The sequence below is a fragment of the Pongo pygmaeus genome, chromosome 15 (assembly GCF_028885625.2).
Source record: "Pongo pygmaeus isolate AG05252 chromosome 15, NHGRI_mPonPyg2-v2.0_pri, whole genome shotgun sequence".
Lineage (NCBI taxonomy): Eukaryota > Metazoa > Chordata > Mammalia > Primates > Hominidae > Pongo > Pongo pygmaeus.
In genome coordinates this window covers 58,009,377-58,029,110 of record NC_072388.2, presented here as the reverse complement: position 1 = coordinate 58,029,110, position 19,734 = coordinate 58,009,377, and the positions used below count along the sequence as shown (strand labels likewise).

General features: G+C 38.6%; 1 protein-coding gene across 4 annotated transcripts in view; it reads right to left on the bottom strand.

The window, feature by feature from the left end:
* DAAM1 (dishevelled associated activator of morphogenesis 1) overlaps positions 1–19,734 on the bottom strand; it is a 180,867-nt gene that overhangs the window by 69,503 nt on the left and 91,630 nt on the right. For all 4 annotated transcript variants that reach the window (XM_054448143.2, XM_054448145.2, XM_054448144.2 and 1 more), the window contains exon 3: positions 10,700–10,789. In XM_054448143.2, the coding sequence (XP_054304118.1) occupies positions 10,700–10,789 (90 nt within the window). The remainder of the gene's footprint in view (positions 1–10,699; positions 10,790–19,734) is intronic.

Here is a 19,734-nt window from a genome sequence, read left to right as displayed (position 1 = left end):
ACAAGGAGAGATGGTATCCACAAAGCACACACATTTTTCACTGCTTTTACAATTCTGTGAAGAACAAAGTATTTTCAGGCTAAGGAATCAACAAACCCCAAATCCATAAATTGACTTGTCTGTAGAAACGAGTTCAAAATTTAGGAATGGGGGATAGACAGCAAGTTAGACCTCTCAACTTCTGAATATCCAAAGGAATCAAGGAAGAGGAGAGAGTCTCAAAATTTTTATAAAGAAATGCTCGAGATAAAGTTGCTTTGGCTAGAGGAAGAAGGGGCCGATTGTGTGAGCCCCAGCAACAGTCCATCTGCTTGCTTGTGCAGATGTGCTGATTCTGCACCTGCACTTTAGTCACCAACCAGGGAAGTGGCAAATGCCTCAGAGGAACTTCCTGTGTTCAGTGATGGCAAATATCAGTTAAGAGCTTGCTAAAGATGGAAACACAATTTGCCTGGTCTGGAAATCAGGGTGCAAAGAGGTCTAGACGAAAGGAAGAGTGAACCGTACACAGGGCAAACCAAATAAATATTGAGTGAATTGTTCATATTGTTCATTTGTTCAATATGTTCATTTGAACATATTGTTCAAATTGTTCATTTGTTCAATATGTTCATTTGAACATATTGTTCAAATTGTTCATTTGAACAATATGAACAATTCACTCAATATTTATTTGGTTTGCCCTGTGTAGGGTTCACTCATCTAGACCTCAATATACTTCTAATATTTTGTACTTTTGTATGGCTTTGTATGTATTTGAATAGAATACTTTTCATTTTCTAAACGTTGAGTTTTTGTTTTTAATGAGCACTTTATATTACAGTAATTTTTACGTCAATTTGATTTGTGAGACATATGGGAAAAAACTGAAAAACTTTAATGACAGTTTCTTATACTGGAAACATTTAAACTTTCATAAAATGATATATCAGAGCAATGAGATATTAGTTTCCTTCCCTCAGACAGTATCAACTCTTCACATGGTTGACAACTAATTCACTGCAGGTATAAGTTATTATAACCACTTTGAAGAGCAATTAAAGGTGAAAATGTTCATATCAAACACTCAATAACTACATGTCTAGGTGTCTATTCTAGATAAACTCTTGAACATATGCACAAACGTTCATCATAATATTTTTTAAATAGTAAGAAAAACTGAAAATAAGCATGGCCTAATGGGGATAAAAATAATTAAACTGTGGCATGTTCATAAAATGGAATACTATACACCAGTTAAAATGGAGAAACAGTATATATTGTTTAGGAATAAATGCGCACGGAGTTAGGCTATAAATATATGGGTAAGTAAAAGACAGAAACACAAACCACCTTCAGAAGAGCAGTCACCTCTGGGCTTCAACTATATTTATGTTTTATTCTTTTTAAAAAAAAATCTGAGGTGAATATGGTAAAATGTTATTAGCATTTGTTAAATATGGGTATTTATTATATTCTGTACTTTTTTGTATATTTAAGTTTTTCACAATAAAAATTAATCAAACAGAAAGCAATAGTTTATCTCATGACTTGAGAGGAAAGTTATCAGAGGTTAGTTTTTTCTTTTAGAAATTTTGAGAGTGTCAACTTATTGGAACCTAGAATGATTGCTCTGGTAATTAGGTTTAAGACTTCTAATAATAACATTATTTGCAAATGTGCTGAAACGTTATTTTATTATCTTTCCATCACTAAAGTTTTGTTTTGTTCACTTCAGAAATAACACAGCTAGAATGCTCTATTGAATTACAATGCTGCAACTTTGAGCAAATTTTGTGGCTTAACAGGGCATTTGTAAATCTGGCTCACTCCAACCTAATAACTTACTTATTTGTAAAAATTGGCTTACTTAATGAATTCTCTTTGTGTTGGGTCCTATAAAGGGATTTTCCCCCATTGCAAACAACAGAAGCAGCAATGTTTTCATCAAAAAATACTCTTATTTCAAAACTTAAGATATTCATCAACCACCTACCTTTTCTAGGCAGCAGAGTAGGAATTTAATTTTTATTAAAAAAGTAGCTAAATTCACACATACCCACTTTCCAGACTTGACTTCAGTTGGTGTTGACAACTGCTTGCCAAGCAAACCCACTCCTGTGCGCTCTTCCATGGGCTACACCTGGTCAGTGGCATGCTGAAGCACTGTGGAGGGCACGTGGCTAAGAGGAAAAAAGTGCGGTGCAGGCTGACTTTCTCTGGACCAGAGACTTCCCAAATATAAATTAAGGGTGTTCCTTAATTCTGGAAATCAGGTCCAGGTCCCACCCAGAAGCCAACGGACTGCATTTTGTTCACCACTGCCCTAGAACTTTTGCCAAATGAGTCCTCCTTTTACCAGCTTCTGGTGCTGAGCATAGTGATTTTCTCAGTCTCTTCCCTTATCTATAATAGAACCTCCTAACTTACTATTTCTGCCTCTGAAATATCCTGCAGTTCAATACTTTTGAAATTATCACTATTATTCTGAGAAAACCAGATATCAACATCACTCAAGAAGATGGAGATTAATCCCAGGTCAGCCTATGGGTGAACAAGCAGAAACTCAGTTCATACTATTACAAGCATAGTCACCATTGTTACCATTGACTATGACAACAGCTAATGTTACCATGCCTCCAAGCTCTCTGGTAAGTACTAAACCATATTATTACATTTAATTTTCACTACAACCCCATAAAGTTAATCTCATTTTACAGAGGAGTGAGAAATTAGAAAGGTTAACATGCCCCAGGTCATACAGCTAGTAAATGGTATCCTCCCTTCTAAGATTACCTTTTAGATGGCTTTTAACTATGCAAAGTATTTATTTGGCTTCTATTTATCTTAGAAAAAATTGTATTACACATACATCATACTATAGTTTGGAACAATTATGAGGGACAAACGTAATTCAGGAAAGCTACGGAGAAGATCCATTCCTAAGGAGGACTCTACAGAACCAGAATGTTATACCCCAACAGATGGCTCCAAAAGTTTGTCCACAATATTGCAGATTTATTCAATTCTCCAAGCACCAAAGAGAAAAGACAGCTAATGTTTTGGTTCAACCTATGAGTACATTCACTTACTGCTGCCTCGTTAAGGAGAATGGGCATCTACTGAGAAGCAACATTTATGAAAATGCACACTGTGAGCACAAGACCATTCTGGATACACAAGGCAGGGGTGGTTGTAGGGACACAGCTGGAATGACCCAAGTGGTAAAGCTGACAGGAAAACAAAAATATTACCCAACACTGGTATTATTAAACAAAGGAATTAGAGGAAGAGGAGGCAAATAAATATTCAAAAACCAATTGCCTTTTGTTAGACTATAACCTAACATTGATTTGACTGTCAGAGGCAGAGAATCTTTGAATGAACAGTATTTCACACTTCAAATCTAAAATTTGGTGTTCATTTTAATAGTGCTGACTTTTGCAATAAAAAGGAAATAAAGAAAGGAAATTGATCACTAGCTTTGAGATTATAGCACTTAGGAATGCAAGGACAATGAGAAACATGCCCTCAATGGGTTTCTGGGCAGAAAACCGAGGGCATCTCATCAGGGCCACATCACTATGTTTTCAGAGTCATTGCCTAAACAGGTAAACGGTGCTAAAAAACTGCGTGGTTTATGGATTAATCTTTGTTTTACTCCCTCTAAGGAAGAGTAAAAAGTGAGACAATGAGAGAGAGAGATTGAGCTGGACAAAGAAAAAATATGCCAACACTGTCTTGACAACACAAGCACTGGCTGCATTTTAAATATTTATTTTTTCCTCCTAATTTTAATGGAAATATGTGGTGGCTTTGTAAGGTTCAAGTTGGCTAAGCTGAACCACATCCGTTGAGACAGAAAGAAACAGACCATGTCCCAGTGGTCCCGCTTCTCTGGCTAAAACCTAATATAAAATACATTAAATGAATTTTTAAACAGAGAAATTTTATTTTTTGCAACCAGAAAAAACTATTTTAAGGTAAGAGGGAGAATAACATGCTTCATAAAATTTGGAATCACCCACAATCCAAGCTCACAATTATTTTTCTGTCCACCTACCTCTTTACATACACTTTGGCAGACATTTGATTATACTGATTACAAAGTTTTACACAGTAGTCCCCCCTTATCTATGGGGGATACCTTCTAAGACCCCCAGTAGATGCCTGAAATTTCAGATTGGATAGTGCTGAACCCTATATACACTGTTTTTTCCATACATACATACCTAGGATAAAATTTAATTTATAAATTAGGCACAGTAAGAGATTATCAACAATAATAATAAAAGAACAATAATGACAATAGACTGTAATACAAGTTATGTGAGTGTGGTCTCTCTCTTTGTCAAAATATCTTATTGTCCTGTAGTCACCTATTTTTGGACCTCAGTTGACTGCAGATAAGTGAAACCATGGAAAGCAAAACCACGGAGGGAGGTGAGGAGACTACTGTATCTTTTTTAAAATCTTGCCATTACATACTGAGCAGATTCCCATGTCATTAAAATTTCTTTAGAAACATGACTTTTCACTGGCTGCAAGATGCTCTGCTGTCTGCATGCATAGTATGACTATGGCTATAGTGTAGCTATCCTCCTCTAAGTTGTTTACAGTCATTGGCTTTTAGAGACAACATTGCCAAAAACATTCTCGCACATAATTCCTCTTCTGCATCTCTTATCACTTTCTAGAACAGGAATGTTCCAAGCTCTGGACACACATTACCAAATGGCTTTGGTAAACATCTGCAGGTCAATGTTCAAAACGTTGGTCAACCAGTATAACAAGGGCATCCATGAATAAGAACCAGTGATGCAATGTGGGAACAGGGCAGCGAAGTTCCTGGCTGTGCCATGCCAGGAGTTAGCCCTTCAGTCCTAGAATCATGGGGGAAGAATGGTGGGCCCTTGGGAGAAGGGCCAGATTGGCAGGGTGGTTTTTACTGGGAGGGCTTGGGGCAGCTCCTGTTGACCAACTGGAATTTGGTAATATTTTGACCAGTAATACAGTTTCACTGGAGCATATCCACTGAACATCAGCCGGTGTTGGAGTTTCCATCTTACTCTCTCTTTCTCAGACTAAACAAGCCTCAATTACTTTAGTCTTCCCCTGCACTGACTTCACTGTTCAAAAGTTCAAACCTTTTACAGATTTCCTAATAGGCTCTACAAATTGTGTTTAGTAAAGATTAGATTTGGTCAATCGTCCAAACTTGACCTTTTAAGCAATGGCAAAAGGGACAGAAACAAAATAGAAATCAAAGAGGAAAGTGTACAGTGCATGTGAACACAGCTCAAATTTGAAAAAGGAGCCAGTCTCTAGATCACGGGATCAAAGCACAACATCAACTCTCACTGCTGTAACCAATGGTGGGTCAAAGTGGTAAAAGAATGGTTGTCTCAGTCAAACACACACACCCTAGAGGTTGGTTTCTCCTTCCTCTGTGCCCCAGAGCCTGTCTGCTGCTTACCCTTTTATGGAGCTTATGACAACATTTGATTACTATTTGATTCTATCTGCTTCTCCTACCAGGACCATCCACTCCAAGAAATTTGGCTTATTTTTTTAATCATCCTCAGAATCTAACCAAGAGTCTAGATTCTCTGTCTACTTTTCTCTGCCCCAGAGAAGATACTCAATACACATCAAACAAATCACACACTAACTTGCCTTGCCCTTCACCAACTGCATTGCTTTGGTGAGTGAAACACCAGATACTCCAAGCTTGTTATTTCTTACTGTTTCAATCTGGGCTTATACACAAATCCTCATCTCTCAATGCCAGGGACTATGTAGATAAGACAGATAATTTCAGAGCCTGCAGAGTCTAGAAAGCTGGTTGTCCTGCAGCTACTGTGCTTCCCTTATATAGTCTTTAGAGAGGTAGGGAGGAAAGGCAGACAAATTTCTTTCTAATCATTGCTACTTCTGCCACTTTCTGTAAGCTCTTATCACATAAGAGCACAAATGCCAGTTTGAACCCATCACTGGAGTTGAAAACTCAATTGCAGAAGACTAAACCAGGTACTTCTGAAGAAGTCTAGTAATACTGTCACTGAAGTCTAGTTTTTTCACTTTTACTGGTTCCCTCTCCCAAATCTTAACACCTAGCAAAGTAGGCACCTGGAAATCCAATGCTCACTCTACTGTATATTTAATCAACCACAGTAAAAGAAAGAAGAGGACATCTAACTTCTCTTCCCTCTCACATCTTCAGGCCCAGTGCCCAGCCACTGCTTCCCTTCCCAGGTTACCCCTTTTCTCATAAAGATATTGGGAAGAACTAGAAGACCAATGTCTCACCTCGTCTCCTCGTTTTCCAGCTACTTTGTGTAGAAAATGGATGGTTTCTTTTGACTTTAATTCCACTACTTTAACATGTGTTTCTTTAAATCTGTGTAAATCTGTGTTTTGATCAAGCTACTGCCTCTCTAGCACTGGAAACACAGGAGGGCTTCAGCTCTCCAGGAACTGAAAGAACTGCATCCCAATGGCCACACACAATACAACTTTAATCTTTTTGTATGTGTGGTGAACGAATTTCTTTTTGTGGGGAACAGTCAGGAATTGATCCAATCAGGGTATACAAACCAAATTAAGGAATAAATGAAAAGTACTAGCTGAACTTTCGGCCACTTTCCCTAGATGTCTTCAGTATGTACCTAGCACCAGATCAACAGTTTGCAGAAATCATGATAGCTGAGCTGCAGCCAGGACAGACAAACACACACTCAGCAGCAGAGTAAAAATTCACCTTCCCCAAAGTAGACCTCAAAACATACAGAAATGTAATATGAACAATCTAATACCATTTACTTAAGTCTTGGCTTTAGAGATCAGAAACAAAGCAGGAAAAATTAGGCACAATCATCAAATCCTGATCTTTGCCTCAAATATCTGCTGTCATCAGAGCTAGCAGTGTCTATATTCCCATCTACTTACTTGGCAAACTCTGAAGCCCAAGAAGGGGTACAAGTATTTTTCTGGATACTAATAAGGACTGGTTAAGTTATACAACTTGTACATTTGCTTCTGAGCAGAACAGCAATTAAAGATGATTTCTTCCTGTGCTGATAAGATTGCTGTCAGCATAATACATGTATACACCCACTTTATTTTCTCCTCTCTGAAGACTTACTCCTTACTGTTCCCAGGATTTAAAAATCATGTTAACAATAAGCAAATACAGCATGGCCAGATGCCTTTTTGTGGTCAGATGGTTCATTGTTTAAAAAGCTTCAGTTAAAATCCAAAAGATTGTTAACAGATGCAGTTTCTGGCTAGAGACTGGGAAAAACCTCATTTAAACAAAAGAGTATGTTGTGATTGGAACTAAAAAGGGAATTACCTTTAAAGATAAGAACCACAAACATTTCCTATTTGAAAATACCCCATCACAACTAACAGAACCCTTTTTGGACCTTTCATGAAAGTTAAAAAAAAAAAAAATGACAGTGGATTGCTGTCTATGACAAAGCAAGGATGACCAATCAGTCCGGTAAGTTTTAGATTTGTTTGGACTTTCAACAAGGCCTCAACATCCATCTCTTATGCTCCCCCGAGATTACTCAATTAGATAAAATTCCAATTAACTTCTTTTGAATCGTTTTAGTCTGAGAAATATTTTCTGCTTTGATTTTGGCTCTGGAAATAGTTTTCAACCAGAGACATAGATAGAGAAGTTTCATAAATGAACACTGACTTGATAAGCAGATAGCTGCTGCCGGGACTCAAGTCGCTGTTGGACAGGGAAACAGACACTGGGCTGAGCCAAGCTTGGCCCTGTCTTTAGGTCCCAGGCTCATTGGCCTTCACAACTTCTGTTCATTTTTACATGGAAAGTTTGCTTTTCACCAACTCACGCCATCTGTTTCGGTTGGCTTCAGTGGCCCCTTACTCTATGACTTTACTATGTGTGAGAATGTCTGTAATGCCCTGTGTTCTAATCTTGAAAGACGGGAAATGTGACAGAGCCCTGGGAGTGTAGCTTTCCTCCAGCCTGAGAAATGGATGTGGCTTGGCTTGCTGGTGATAAGCCTGATTTGAAAAGGCTAGGCGAGAGATGTTCCAAGGAAAATAATCTGTTCTTAATATTAAGGATGGCCACTACGGGGCTCTATTCTGAGAATGGGCAACCTGTCCTTCAAGAAATTACATTCTCTGAAGAGAGGTAAACATAATATCCTCCTCCTGGTTCAGTTTTCATGTTCTCATATTCATTGTGTATTTCCCAATTTATTGCAGTGCCCAAAAAGTTCAGTTTCAGACCAAAGGCACAGTAGAGTTTTAACAGTGTTAGAAGCTCAAATTAAAATCTTTGGTGAAGCAATGCTACCATCCATTTTAAAGTGAGGCAAATCTAGAACCCATGGGATTCCCTAAAGAGTCAAAATGGCTTTCCCACTGATTGCTAAGTCATATAAGGAAGCCAAGCTGTTGGAATGAAGCTAGTAGGAGAAGTGTATTCTCAAAGGTCTGTGCAATCCAGCCAGGTACTAATAAGAAAAGCCCAGCCATCAAAAAGTGGGATTCTGAGGCCAGTGACCACATCCACATCCATCCTCCTACAAGAAGCAAACCCCCCATCATGCACACTTGAGATGAGGTTTTCAAGGGGATTCGATAGGTGTGGAAATTGAAAAATGAGCAGCAGCTGCAAGCCCGAGGTCATTACTATTCTCCAGGGTTTGCCTTTTCTAATCTAAGGGGCAGTAGTTTCCATGATTAACTTTCTATTGCTGTCAAGGGTGTAATAAAATCTGGGAAAGAAGAAAACTTTCCCCTCAGTAAGCTGCTCCTATTTTCCTGCTCTTCTCTTTCCTCTAGTGAACACTCTCAATCCCTCCCTTTGTATTGTTTCCTTAGTTTCAGAAAGAATCTACGCTAGGATGAGCCAAAATAGACAATGTCCTCTGTGTGTACCCACAACTTGAAGATTTCTCTTTCTCGGTTCTAGCAGCAGATTTTTAAGATGGCAGTGCGAAAAGTTTCCTTGTTTCCAAAGGCTATATAATACCAATTTCAGAACTGAGCACATTTTATTCCATTTTAAAATTCTTTCTCAGTGTATTATATTTGTTTCTTGAGCCATGACAATCAGTTCAATAAAAAAGAGGTTTTCTAGTTGGTTCAACGCATACAAAGAGAAACAGCAGAAGAGGAGAGGAAGACATTTATTTCACAATGACATTTTACTGGTTACTACTGGACTAAGAACTCTTAAGGCTTTAGTTTGGAAATGATCTGATAGAGGCTCAGAGATCATACTGAGCGGTTAAGGCTGACCACATTTCTCAGAAAAGGCCACCAGAACCGAATCTGACACATAGTTCTACCAATTACAATTGCCCAGCTGGAAAATTAATGTGCTTTAAATTTTTTGACAGTATTCAGTGTAACACTAATGGCAATGCAGTGATTCAGTCATCATGCATTCATTTCAAAGTATCAGATGCTGGAGTTACAAAGATGGATAAGACATGGTGTCTCTTCATCAGAGGCATAAAGTCAGGTGGAGAGCCACTCACATAGGCTCACTGCTAGAGAAAGTCCCTTTATTGAGTAATGTAAGATGCTCCCAGGAGATTGGCACAGGGCAATTACACAAGATAGCAAAGGGGGGAAGACGTGCTGAGAGATGCCACATGGGCAAATGGAGGTCCCAAGCTGCATATTGGTTTCACCTAGTAAAAGGCTTCCCTGACAATATTTTTTTCTTGAAAAAATATTGGATTATTGTACAGTTTGTTCCTGTTTCCCTGGGTCGGGAGTGAGTCATCAAAGTGTCCACTGCCTGATGGAGAGCTAGGTGCTAGCCTTGACCTTCCCACTACCCCATCCTGGTTTAAATCTCTGTTGGAACAGAAGGGAAAGTGGCAAAAGGTGGCCATGAACAGAATTAGTCCCAAAAATGGGTGTAGGGATATCCTCAGAATCTGCTACAGGGTTTAAAAGATGGCAGAGTGCACTCTGTTTCAGGAGATACAGTCACCATGGAGTGATGCCTGGTGCCACAGATACTAACTAGGGAATAAGAAGAGCTTTGGTGTTTCACTGTCCCCTATATCCATTCTCCACATCTCTTGAGGTAAGAGAACCCCTAGATCTTAAATGGGAAGTGACTGCCCAGAATAAAGACTTTAGTCCTTTCAGTGGATGTGGCCATGCAATCAGCAGTGGGATACGAGAGAGAGTCAGCCACATAACTCCAGGAATGTGTCCCTCAAAGTGGGAGTGGAGGAGCCTGTGCTTCCTTTCCTTTCTTCCATCGTTGGTTTGGAACATGAAGGGGCTGGAGAGTCACCTTGGTGCATGGGATGGGGCTACACCAGAGAGAAGATGAAATGGAAAGTTGTCAGAAGGTGGTTGTAGAGGGCTGTGACCCCACACCTGGTTCTAGACCACCTGTATACAGACTGCTATGTAAAGAGCAGGGTTGAGGGGAATTTGTCTTGTGTAAGTAAACGTTATTTTGGGTCTCAGTTACACATGATTATGAATGATGGTTACAGGCGGAAAAGAGCCCAATGAAGTATTGACAAAAACAACATCCAGAGAATTGACACTGGCTACATGTAGCACCACAGCCACAACATAACACATTCAATCTGGTTTTCACATTACAAAGAGCTGTCCAATTCTAGTGGTGAAATGGAAGAGCAAATGGAATCAATGATTATTTTCCAGTTAACCACAATTACAATGAAAATCTTACCTTTTTCTTGCTACAGTATATTTGCCATTTTTTCTCAGCTGGAAGTGCAAACATAGCTTCTCTGTGTTTGTCTGTGAGGTCCAGTTCATCCTGAGAAGAAAGAAAATAATTAGTGTTTCATAGGATAAACATTACTCCTGTAGGGAACGTTATCAGTATCATCAAGGAAGAAAAAAACCAAAAACACCAACACATATTTAAATGAACTTGAAAAAGACCAAGAAGCTAAGTTAGGTATGTTTTTCCATCACGAAGAAAGCATGTCCCTGGCAGGGGGCTAGGCATGGGGCACAGCAAGAGGGATGAGGCACAGCCCTACAGTCACAAAGATCAGGGGAGAGTGGACCAAGCACGGGCAGAATTATCCTGAGCTACTGTCTACTGCTGAGTATGGTCCACTGAGCAGCAAAAGCTGTCAAACTTCAGGAGTTTAGAAATATTGGTCATGTTAAAGATGAGGATTTGCTGGGGATGGCTTCACAAACACTAACAGGCTGGGCCCTGAAGGACTTGGACATGAGGGGGGGAGAAACAGACAAAGGCCGAGTGTGGTGACAGACAGTGTGTATGTGGCACAATGGTCAGCTTAAAGGAAGCACTGGGTTTCTGCAAAGGATCATCAGTTTAAAGGTTGGAGAGGTAGGGAGTGAATAGCGGAAAGCTTTAAATGCCAGAGTAAGGAGGTTATTTTCTTGAATGAATTGAGGCAATGAAGTTTTGGGCAAGGCAGTGACTCCCTCATTGCATAAACACTAACTGATATTTACTCAGTACATTATGTGCAGGCATGTTCTCATTTACTGTAGTTCTCACAACAACCCCAAGTGGTCTACTCATTACTACATCCACACTGATATAGCTTGCAAAAATTTAGGGTGAAGATTGGCCACATCAGTTATTCAAGACTGCACACCTAGCAAATAGTGGAGTCGTGTTTTAAGCTTAGAACTGTTGAACTCCAGAGTCCAGATGTTTAGCCTTTCAGATTAGTGTTTGGAAACGTTAACTTTATAGTGGTGTACTGCTTAGACTGAACCCTAAAGGAAGGTAATTTATAAATGTTAATAACTAATGGATAACAATAACAGAATCATGAATATAAAGAGCTTATAAAAAAGTTATTGGTGTTTAACAAGAACTTAATTCACAGTCTTTTTTTTTTTTTTCTACTTTTACTTTAGGTTCAGGCATACATGTGCAGGTTTGTTACATAGGTAACTTGCATGTCACTGAGGCTTTGTGTACAAATGATCCCATCACTAAGGTAGTGAGCACAGTACCTGAAAGGTAGCATTCCTGCCAACACCCCCACCACCTTCCCTGTTCAAGTCCCCAGAATCTATTTTTCCCATCTTTGTGTCCACGTGTCTTCAAACTTTAGCTCTTACTTATAAGTGAGAACATGCGATATTTCGTTTTCTGTTCCCGGGCTGGTTCACTAAGGATGCTGGCCTCCAGCGGCATACGTGTTGCTGCAAGGGACATGATCTTGTTCCTTTTATGATTGTATAGCATTCCATTATATATATCACATTTTCTTGATCCAGTCCACTGTTGATGCACATCTTGGTTGATTCCATGTCTTTGCTATTGTGAATAGTGCTGCAATGAACATACAAGTGCATATGTCTTTTTGGGAGAACAATTTATTTTGCTTTGTATATATACCCAATAGTGGGATTGTTGGGTCAAATGCTAGTTCTATTTTAAATTCTTTGAAAAATCTTCACACTGCTTTCCACAGTAGCTGAACTAATTTGCATTCTTACCAACAATGTATAACTGTTCCCTCTTCTCTGTAACCTCACTAGCATCTGTTGTTCTATGACTTTTAAATAATAGCCATTCTGATGGTATGATATCTCATTGTGGTTTTGATTTGCATTTCTGTAATAAATAGTAATTGATATGAGTGGGCTCTGCAACCCCACCCAAATCTCATGTCGAACTGTAATCCCCATGTGTCAGGGGAGGGGCCTGGTGGGAGGTTATTGGATTATGGGGCTGGATTCCCCCTCACTGTTTCTGTGATGAGCGAGTGAGTTCCTATTAGATCTGATAGTTTAAAAGTGTGTGGTTGGGCCGGGTGTGGTGGCTCATGCCTGTAATCCCAGCACTTTAGGAGGCCGAGGTGGGCAGATCATGAGGTCAGGAGATCAAGACCAGCCTGGACAACATGGTGAAACCCTGTCTCTACTAAAAATACAAAAGATTAGCCGGGTGTGGTGGCACACGCCTGTAGTCCCAGCTACTCAGGAGGCTGAGGAAGGAGAATCGCTTGAACCTGGAAGATAGAGGTTGCAGTGAGCCGAGATCGTGCCACTGCACTCCAGCCCGGGTGACAGAGCGAGGCTCCATCTCAAAAACAAAAAACAAACAAACAAACAAAACAACAGTGTGTGGTACTGCCCCCTTCGCTCTCTCTCTTTCTCTCCTGCTTGCTTCCCCTTCTGCCATGATTGTAAGTTTCCTGAGGCCTCCCAGTCATGCTTCCTGTTAAGCCTGCAGGACTGTGAGTCAATTAAACCTCTTTTCTTAGTAAATTGCCCAGTCTCAGGTAGTTCTTTGCAGTAGGATGAAAACAGAGTAGTACAGTGATTAGCATTTTTTCATATTGGTTGCATGCATGCCTTCTTTTCAGAAGTGTCTCTTAATGTCTTTTGCTCATTTTTTCATTGGGTTGTTTTTTGTTTGCTGATTTCTTGTAGATTCTGGATATTAGACCTTTGACAGATGCATACTTTGCAAATATTTTCTCTGATTCTGTAGGGTGTCTATTTACTCTCTTGACAGTTTCTTTTGCTGTGGAGAAACTGTTTAATCTGGTCCCACTTGTCAATTTTTGTTTTTGTTCCCATTTCTTTTAGAGACTTAGTCAGAAATTCTTTGCCAAAGCTGATGTGCAGAATGGTATTTCCTAGGTTTTCCTCTAGGGTTTTCATTGTTTTAGGTCTTACAGTTAAGTCTTCAATCTATCTTGAGTTAATTTTTGCTTATGTGAAAGAAAGGGGTCCAGTTTCAATCTTCTGCCTATGGCTAGCCAGTTATCCTACCACCATTTATTGAATAGGATGTCCTTTCTCTACTGTTTGTTATTGTCAACTTTGTTAGAGATCAGGTGGTTGTAGGTGTGTGGCTTCATTTCTGGGTTCTCCATTGCTGTTCCACTGGTTTATGTGTCTGTTTTTGTACCAGTACCATGATGTTTTGGTTTTTGTAGCCTTGCTGTATAGTTTGAAGTTGGCTGGTGTGATGCCTCTGGCTTTGTTCTTTTTGCTTAGGATTGCTTTGATGGTCCATGCTCCTTTTTGGTTCTATACAAATTTTAGGTTACCTTTTTCTAATTCTGTGAATAATGACATTGGCAGTTTGACAGGAATAGCATTGACTCTGTAAATTGCTTTGGGCAGTATGGTCATTTTAACAATATTGATTCTTCCTACCCACGAGCAGGGCATGTTTTTCCATTTGTTTATGTTGGCTCTGATTTCTTTCTGCAGTGTAATTCTCATTGTAGAGATCTATCACTTCCTGGATAAGCATATTCCTAGGTATTTTATTCTTTTTGAAGCTATTATAAGTGGAATTTTGTTCTTTACGTAGGTCTGAACTTGAATGTTATTGGTGTATAAAAATGCTGCTGATTTTTTCACATTGGGTTTGCATCCTGTAACTGTACTAAAGTTGTTTATCAGTTCTAGAAACCTTCTGGCAGAGTCTATGGGATTTTCTAGGTATAGAAACACATCATAAAGAGACACATTTTGACTTCCTCTCTTATTTTGATGCCTTTTATTTCTTTCTCTTGCTTATTTGCTCTGGCTAGCAATTCCAGTACCATGTTGCATAGAAGTGGTGAGAATGGGCATTCTTGTCTTATTCCAGCTCTCAAAGGGAAGGCTTCCAGCTTTTGTCCATTCAGTATGATGCTGGCTGTGGGTTTGTAATAGATGGCTCTTGCTATTTTGAGGTATGTTCCTTTGATGCCTAATTTGTTGAGGATTTTTTTTAACATGAAGTGATGCTGAATTTTATCAAAGGCCTCTTCTGCATCTATAGAGATGATCATAAGGTTGTTATTATTCTGTTTATGTGGTGAATCATGTTTATTGATGGGCATATGTTAAACCAACTTTGCATATCAGGAATAAAGCCTACTTGATTGTGGTGAATTAACTTTTTGATGTGTTGCTGGATTTGGTTAGCTAGTACTTTGCTGAGGATTCTTGCATCTATCTTCATCAGAGATATTAGCCTGAAGTTTTCTTTTTTTTCTTGTGTCTCTGCCAGTCTTTGGTATCAGGGTGATGCTGGTTTTAGAGAGTTAGGGAGGAGTCCCTTCTCCTTGAATTTTTGGAATAATTTCAGTAGGATTGGTACTAGCTCTTCTTCATATTATCTGGTAGAAGTCAGCTGTGAATCTATCTAGTCCAGGGCTTTTTTTTTGGTTGGTAGGTTTTTTTTTTGTATTACTGATTTAATTTCAGAACTCATTATTGGTCTGTTCGTGACTTAAATTTCTTCCTGGTTCAATCTTGGGAGGCTGTGTGTTTCTAGGAATGTATCCATTTCTTAAACACCTTGTTTGTGTGCACAGAGGTGTTCGTAACAGTCTCTAAGGATTTTTTTGTTTGTTTCCGTGGGGTCAGTTGTAATGTTACCTTTGTCATTTCTGACTGTGTTTATTTAGATTTTCTCTGCTTTTTCCTTTATTAATCTAGCTAGCAGTCTATAAATCTTGTTTAATCTTTCCAAGAAACAACTTTTGGTTTTGCTGACTTTTTGTATGAATTTTCACATCTCAATTTCATTCAGTTTAGCTCTGATTTTGGTTATTTCTTTTCTTCTGCTAGCTTTGGAGTTGGCTTGCTCTTGTTTTTCTAGTTCCTGTAGGTGCATCATTAGGTTAATTTGAGATCTAACTTTTTGATGTAGGTGTTTAGCACAACAGACTTTCTTCTTAACACTGCTTTAGCTATGTCCCAAAAATTCTGGTATATTTTGTCTTTGTCGTCATTAATTTCAAGGATTTAAAAAAATTTTTTTAAACTTTTGCCTTAATTTCATTCTTTACCCAAAAGTCTTTCAGGAGCAGGTTGTTTAACTTCCATGTGACTTTTATGGTTTTGATAGATCTTCTTGGTATTGATTTCTGTTTTTATTCCACTGTGGTCAAAGAGTGTGATTGGTATGATTTTGATTTTTCTGAATTTGCTGAGATTTGTTTTATGGCTGAATATGTGGTTGATCTTAGAGTGTGTGCCATGTGAGATGAGCAAAATATATATTCTGTTGTTGTGGGATGGAGTGTTCTGTAGATGTCTATTAGGTCCAATTGGCCAAGCATTGAGTTTAAGTCTGGAATATCTCTGTTAGTTTTCTGCCTCAATGATCTGTTTAACACTGTTGGTAGGGTGTTGAAGTTCCCCAGTATCACTGTTTGGTTCTCTAAATCTCTTTGTAGGTCTCTAAAATCCTGTTTTATGAATCTGGGTGCTCCAATATTGGGTATGTATATATTTAGGATAGTTAAGTCTTCTTGTTGGATTGGGTCCTTTATCATTATGTAATGCCCTTCTTTGTCCTTTTTGATCATTGTTGGTTTAAAATCTGTTTTATCAGATACAAGAATAGCAGCCCCTGTTCTTTTTTGTTTTCCACTTTCCTGATGCTTCTTTTACTTTGAGCCTATCAGCACCATTACTTGTGAGATGGGTCTCTTGAAGGCAGCAGACAGTGGGTCTTGCTTCTTTATCCAAATTGCTACTCCATGCCTTTTGAACAGGACATTTAGCCTGTTTATATCCAGAATCCATATTAATATGTGAGGATTTGATCCTTTCATTGTGCTGTTAGCTGGTTGTTATGTAGACTTGATTGTATGTGCATATGTAGACTTCATTATCATGGCAGGCAGGTATTGTTCTTTCATTTCCATATTTAGCACTCCCTTTAGTAGATCTTGTAAGGCAGGTCTAATTGCAACAAGTTCCCTTAGCATTTGCTTGTCTGAAAAGAATTTTGTTTCTCCTTCACTTTATGAAGCTTAGTTTGGCAGGACATGAAATTCTTGGTTGGAATTTCTTTTCTTTAAGGATATTGAAAATAGTCCCTGAATCTCTTCTGGCTTATAAGGTTTCTGCTGAAAGGTCCACTGTTAGCCTGATGGGGTTTCCTTTGTAAGTGACCTTCCCCTTCTCTCTAGCTGCCTTTAAGATTTTTTCTTTTTCATTGACCTTGGAGAATCTGATGACTATGTGTCTTAGGGATGGTTACCCAGCATAGTTTCTCATAGGAGTTCTCTGAATTTCTTGAATTTGCATGTCAACCCCTCTAGTGAGACTGGGGAAATTTTTGTTGACTACATCCTCAAATATATTTTCCAATTTGCTTGATCTCTCTTTTCTTTCTGAAATGCCAATATAGGCATTCATATAATCCCATATTTTTGAAGTTTCATTCTTTTTTTACATTCTTTCATTCTTTATTTTTGTCTGCCTGTGTTACTTCAAAGGAATGGTATTCAAGCTCGAGATTCCTTCCTCAAATTGGTCTATTCTGTTGTTAATGCTTCCAATTGTATTTTGAAATTCCTGTAGTGATATTTTTATTTCCAGAAGTTCAGTTTGGTTCTTTCTTAAAAATGGTTATTTCATCTTTCAACTCCAGGATCACTTTAGTGTTTTCCTTGGATTGGGTTTCAACCTTCTCTCGTACCTAAATGAGCTTCCTTGCCATCAGATTCTGAAATTCTACATCTGACATTTTAGCCATTTCAATAAAATATGTAAATTAAACACAGTAAGATTTAGATCTCCAAGGAATATTTTAAAAGTCCCCCTCTGAATGGCTCTTGCATATATCTGCAGTTCTATAATACTCATGGACATGTAGGCTTAGGATACTGACTTCACATCTTATATTCCTACCTCTATTTAGTCATCAAGTCCTGTTATTTCTTCCCTGAAAAACCTCATTTTTTTCCCCTTTGATTTTCCCTTTCATTCTCACTGAAACCACGAACACTTATGTCCTAATAACCTCTCCTTGGCTTCTGGCTATAGCCTGCCAGTGTTCCTCTTTGTCTTTCCAATTCTTCCTGCTGAACATGGCCAGATTTCTCCTAAAGAAGTAGTTCTCAAACATAAGCAAGCATCAGAATCACCAGGAAGGTTCCTTAAATCACTTATCATCCAGCATTTAGGATTGAACAGGGAGGAAAAGGTACAAGAAACTGCATTTTCAGTAAGCTCCCAGGTGTTGCTGCTGGTCATAAGACCACATTTTAGAACCACTGCCTTAAAAATGGAGCACCTGTGCTGTTTTGAGCTCCCAGTTCAAAAAACTTTATTAGTTCCACATTGCCTGCAAAATTAATTCTCCACTCCTCAGCCTGCCTTTGATGTCTTCCATTTATAATCCCAACTGAGTTTGCCAGGCTTGCTTCTAGTTATCACCTTACACAGTATCTTGTTAACACCCACACCTCCAGTGCACAGCCATGGCCTAAAATATGCTAGTTCCTTTGGGAAGTTCATGATCTTTTTGAGCCTCTATATCCTCATCTCCAGGAGAGGTACATCATTTCTCTTGCAAGGCTGTTGTGAGGATTGGCAAAATCAACTAAGCATGCAGTAATGCCTGACACAGAGGTGGCAACTGTACTGTTGTTATTTCATCATTTAAACACAAATCAATTGCTACTTTCAAGGGCAAGGTAAACAATTATGTCACTAAAACACACACAGACAGTACTACTCCCTAACCACAAAAACTAGCTATTAAGAATTTCAACACGATGAACAACCAGAGAAGTAATGAGGGATTTTTTACAGAAAATTCCATTATGAGGGAACATGTTTAAAATGTTAGAATTTTGGCATACAGCTATTATATATGTGAAGTAATTATTTTTGTTCCCTTTTAATTTCCTGTTATTCATACCTGCACTTAACTATTGATGAATGGGAAAATAATGGTGACATAAATCACTTCTCAACAATCAGGTCAATTATTCAAACAGCTCAATAGTAACTTGCTTAGTTTGGGGGGTAACGTTTGGTTTGTGTGAGAGAGAACTGTACTATTAAGAGTGCATCCTTTACTCCACTACAGCACAGTTTTTGTTAACTGAGCAGAGGTGTGAAGAAACATGTGACTCCTAAAACCTAGAAATTCAAAGCAAAGGGTTTTAATATTATATGTTTTGCTGTCACAGGTAGATAACTTCTGCTTCTGCTGAGATGCAGAAATGACCAATTCTGAATTGAAAGAACACACATGAACTAGGAATTAGGGGCAAGTATTTCATGCAGGAAGATAATTTTCATTGAGCAAAAAAAAATTACTGTAGGGTCTCTGCATATAATTTTGGATTACAGTAAGAAAATGGAAAGGAATAAATGGGTACTGCTAATAGTCATAGCTAACAATTATTGAGCACTTTCTATGTTCTTAATAGTAGTGTTTTATATTGATGAATATACTGTATCCTTACAACAATCCTATAAAGTAGGTCATATTATTATATTATTTTCTAGAAAACTGAGCCAGAGAGGATTCAGTAGCTTGCTCAAGGCAAAGAGCTGGTAAACAGTGGAGGAAGAACTCGAGTCTAGACTGTCTGGTGACACAGCCTGTGTTCTTAACCACCACACTGTTCATTCTGTCAACACAGGTAGGCAAAATCACGACACTGATACAAACATCAAAATGCATCCATCTACTGAGTGTCTCTTAGCAAAAAGAGTGGGGTTTGTGGTCAGATATCCCTGAGTTCCACATCTGGCTTTATGGCTTATGTAACCTTGCACAAGTGACTCAGCCTCTGAACTTCAATTTCTTCATCTGAAGACAGAATAGTCATATATTCCTGATAGTCATCTATCAAAAAAATGTTGTTGAATATCTGCCTATTAAATTCCAGGCATTGTGATAGGTACAGAGTTCAAAAAGCTATCATGGAGCTCAGTCCTCACGCAGACAGAGGGGAAATCAAATAGTCACACTAACTCAAGAATGATCAACACAATGAA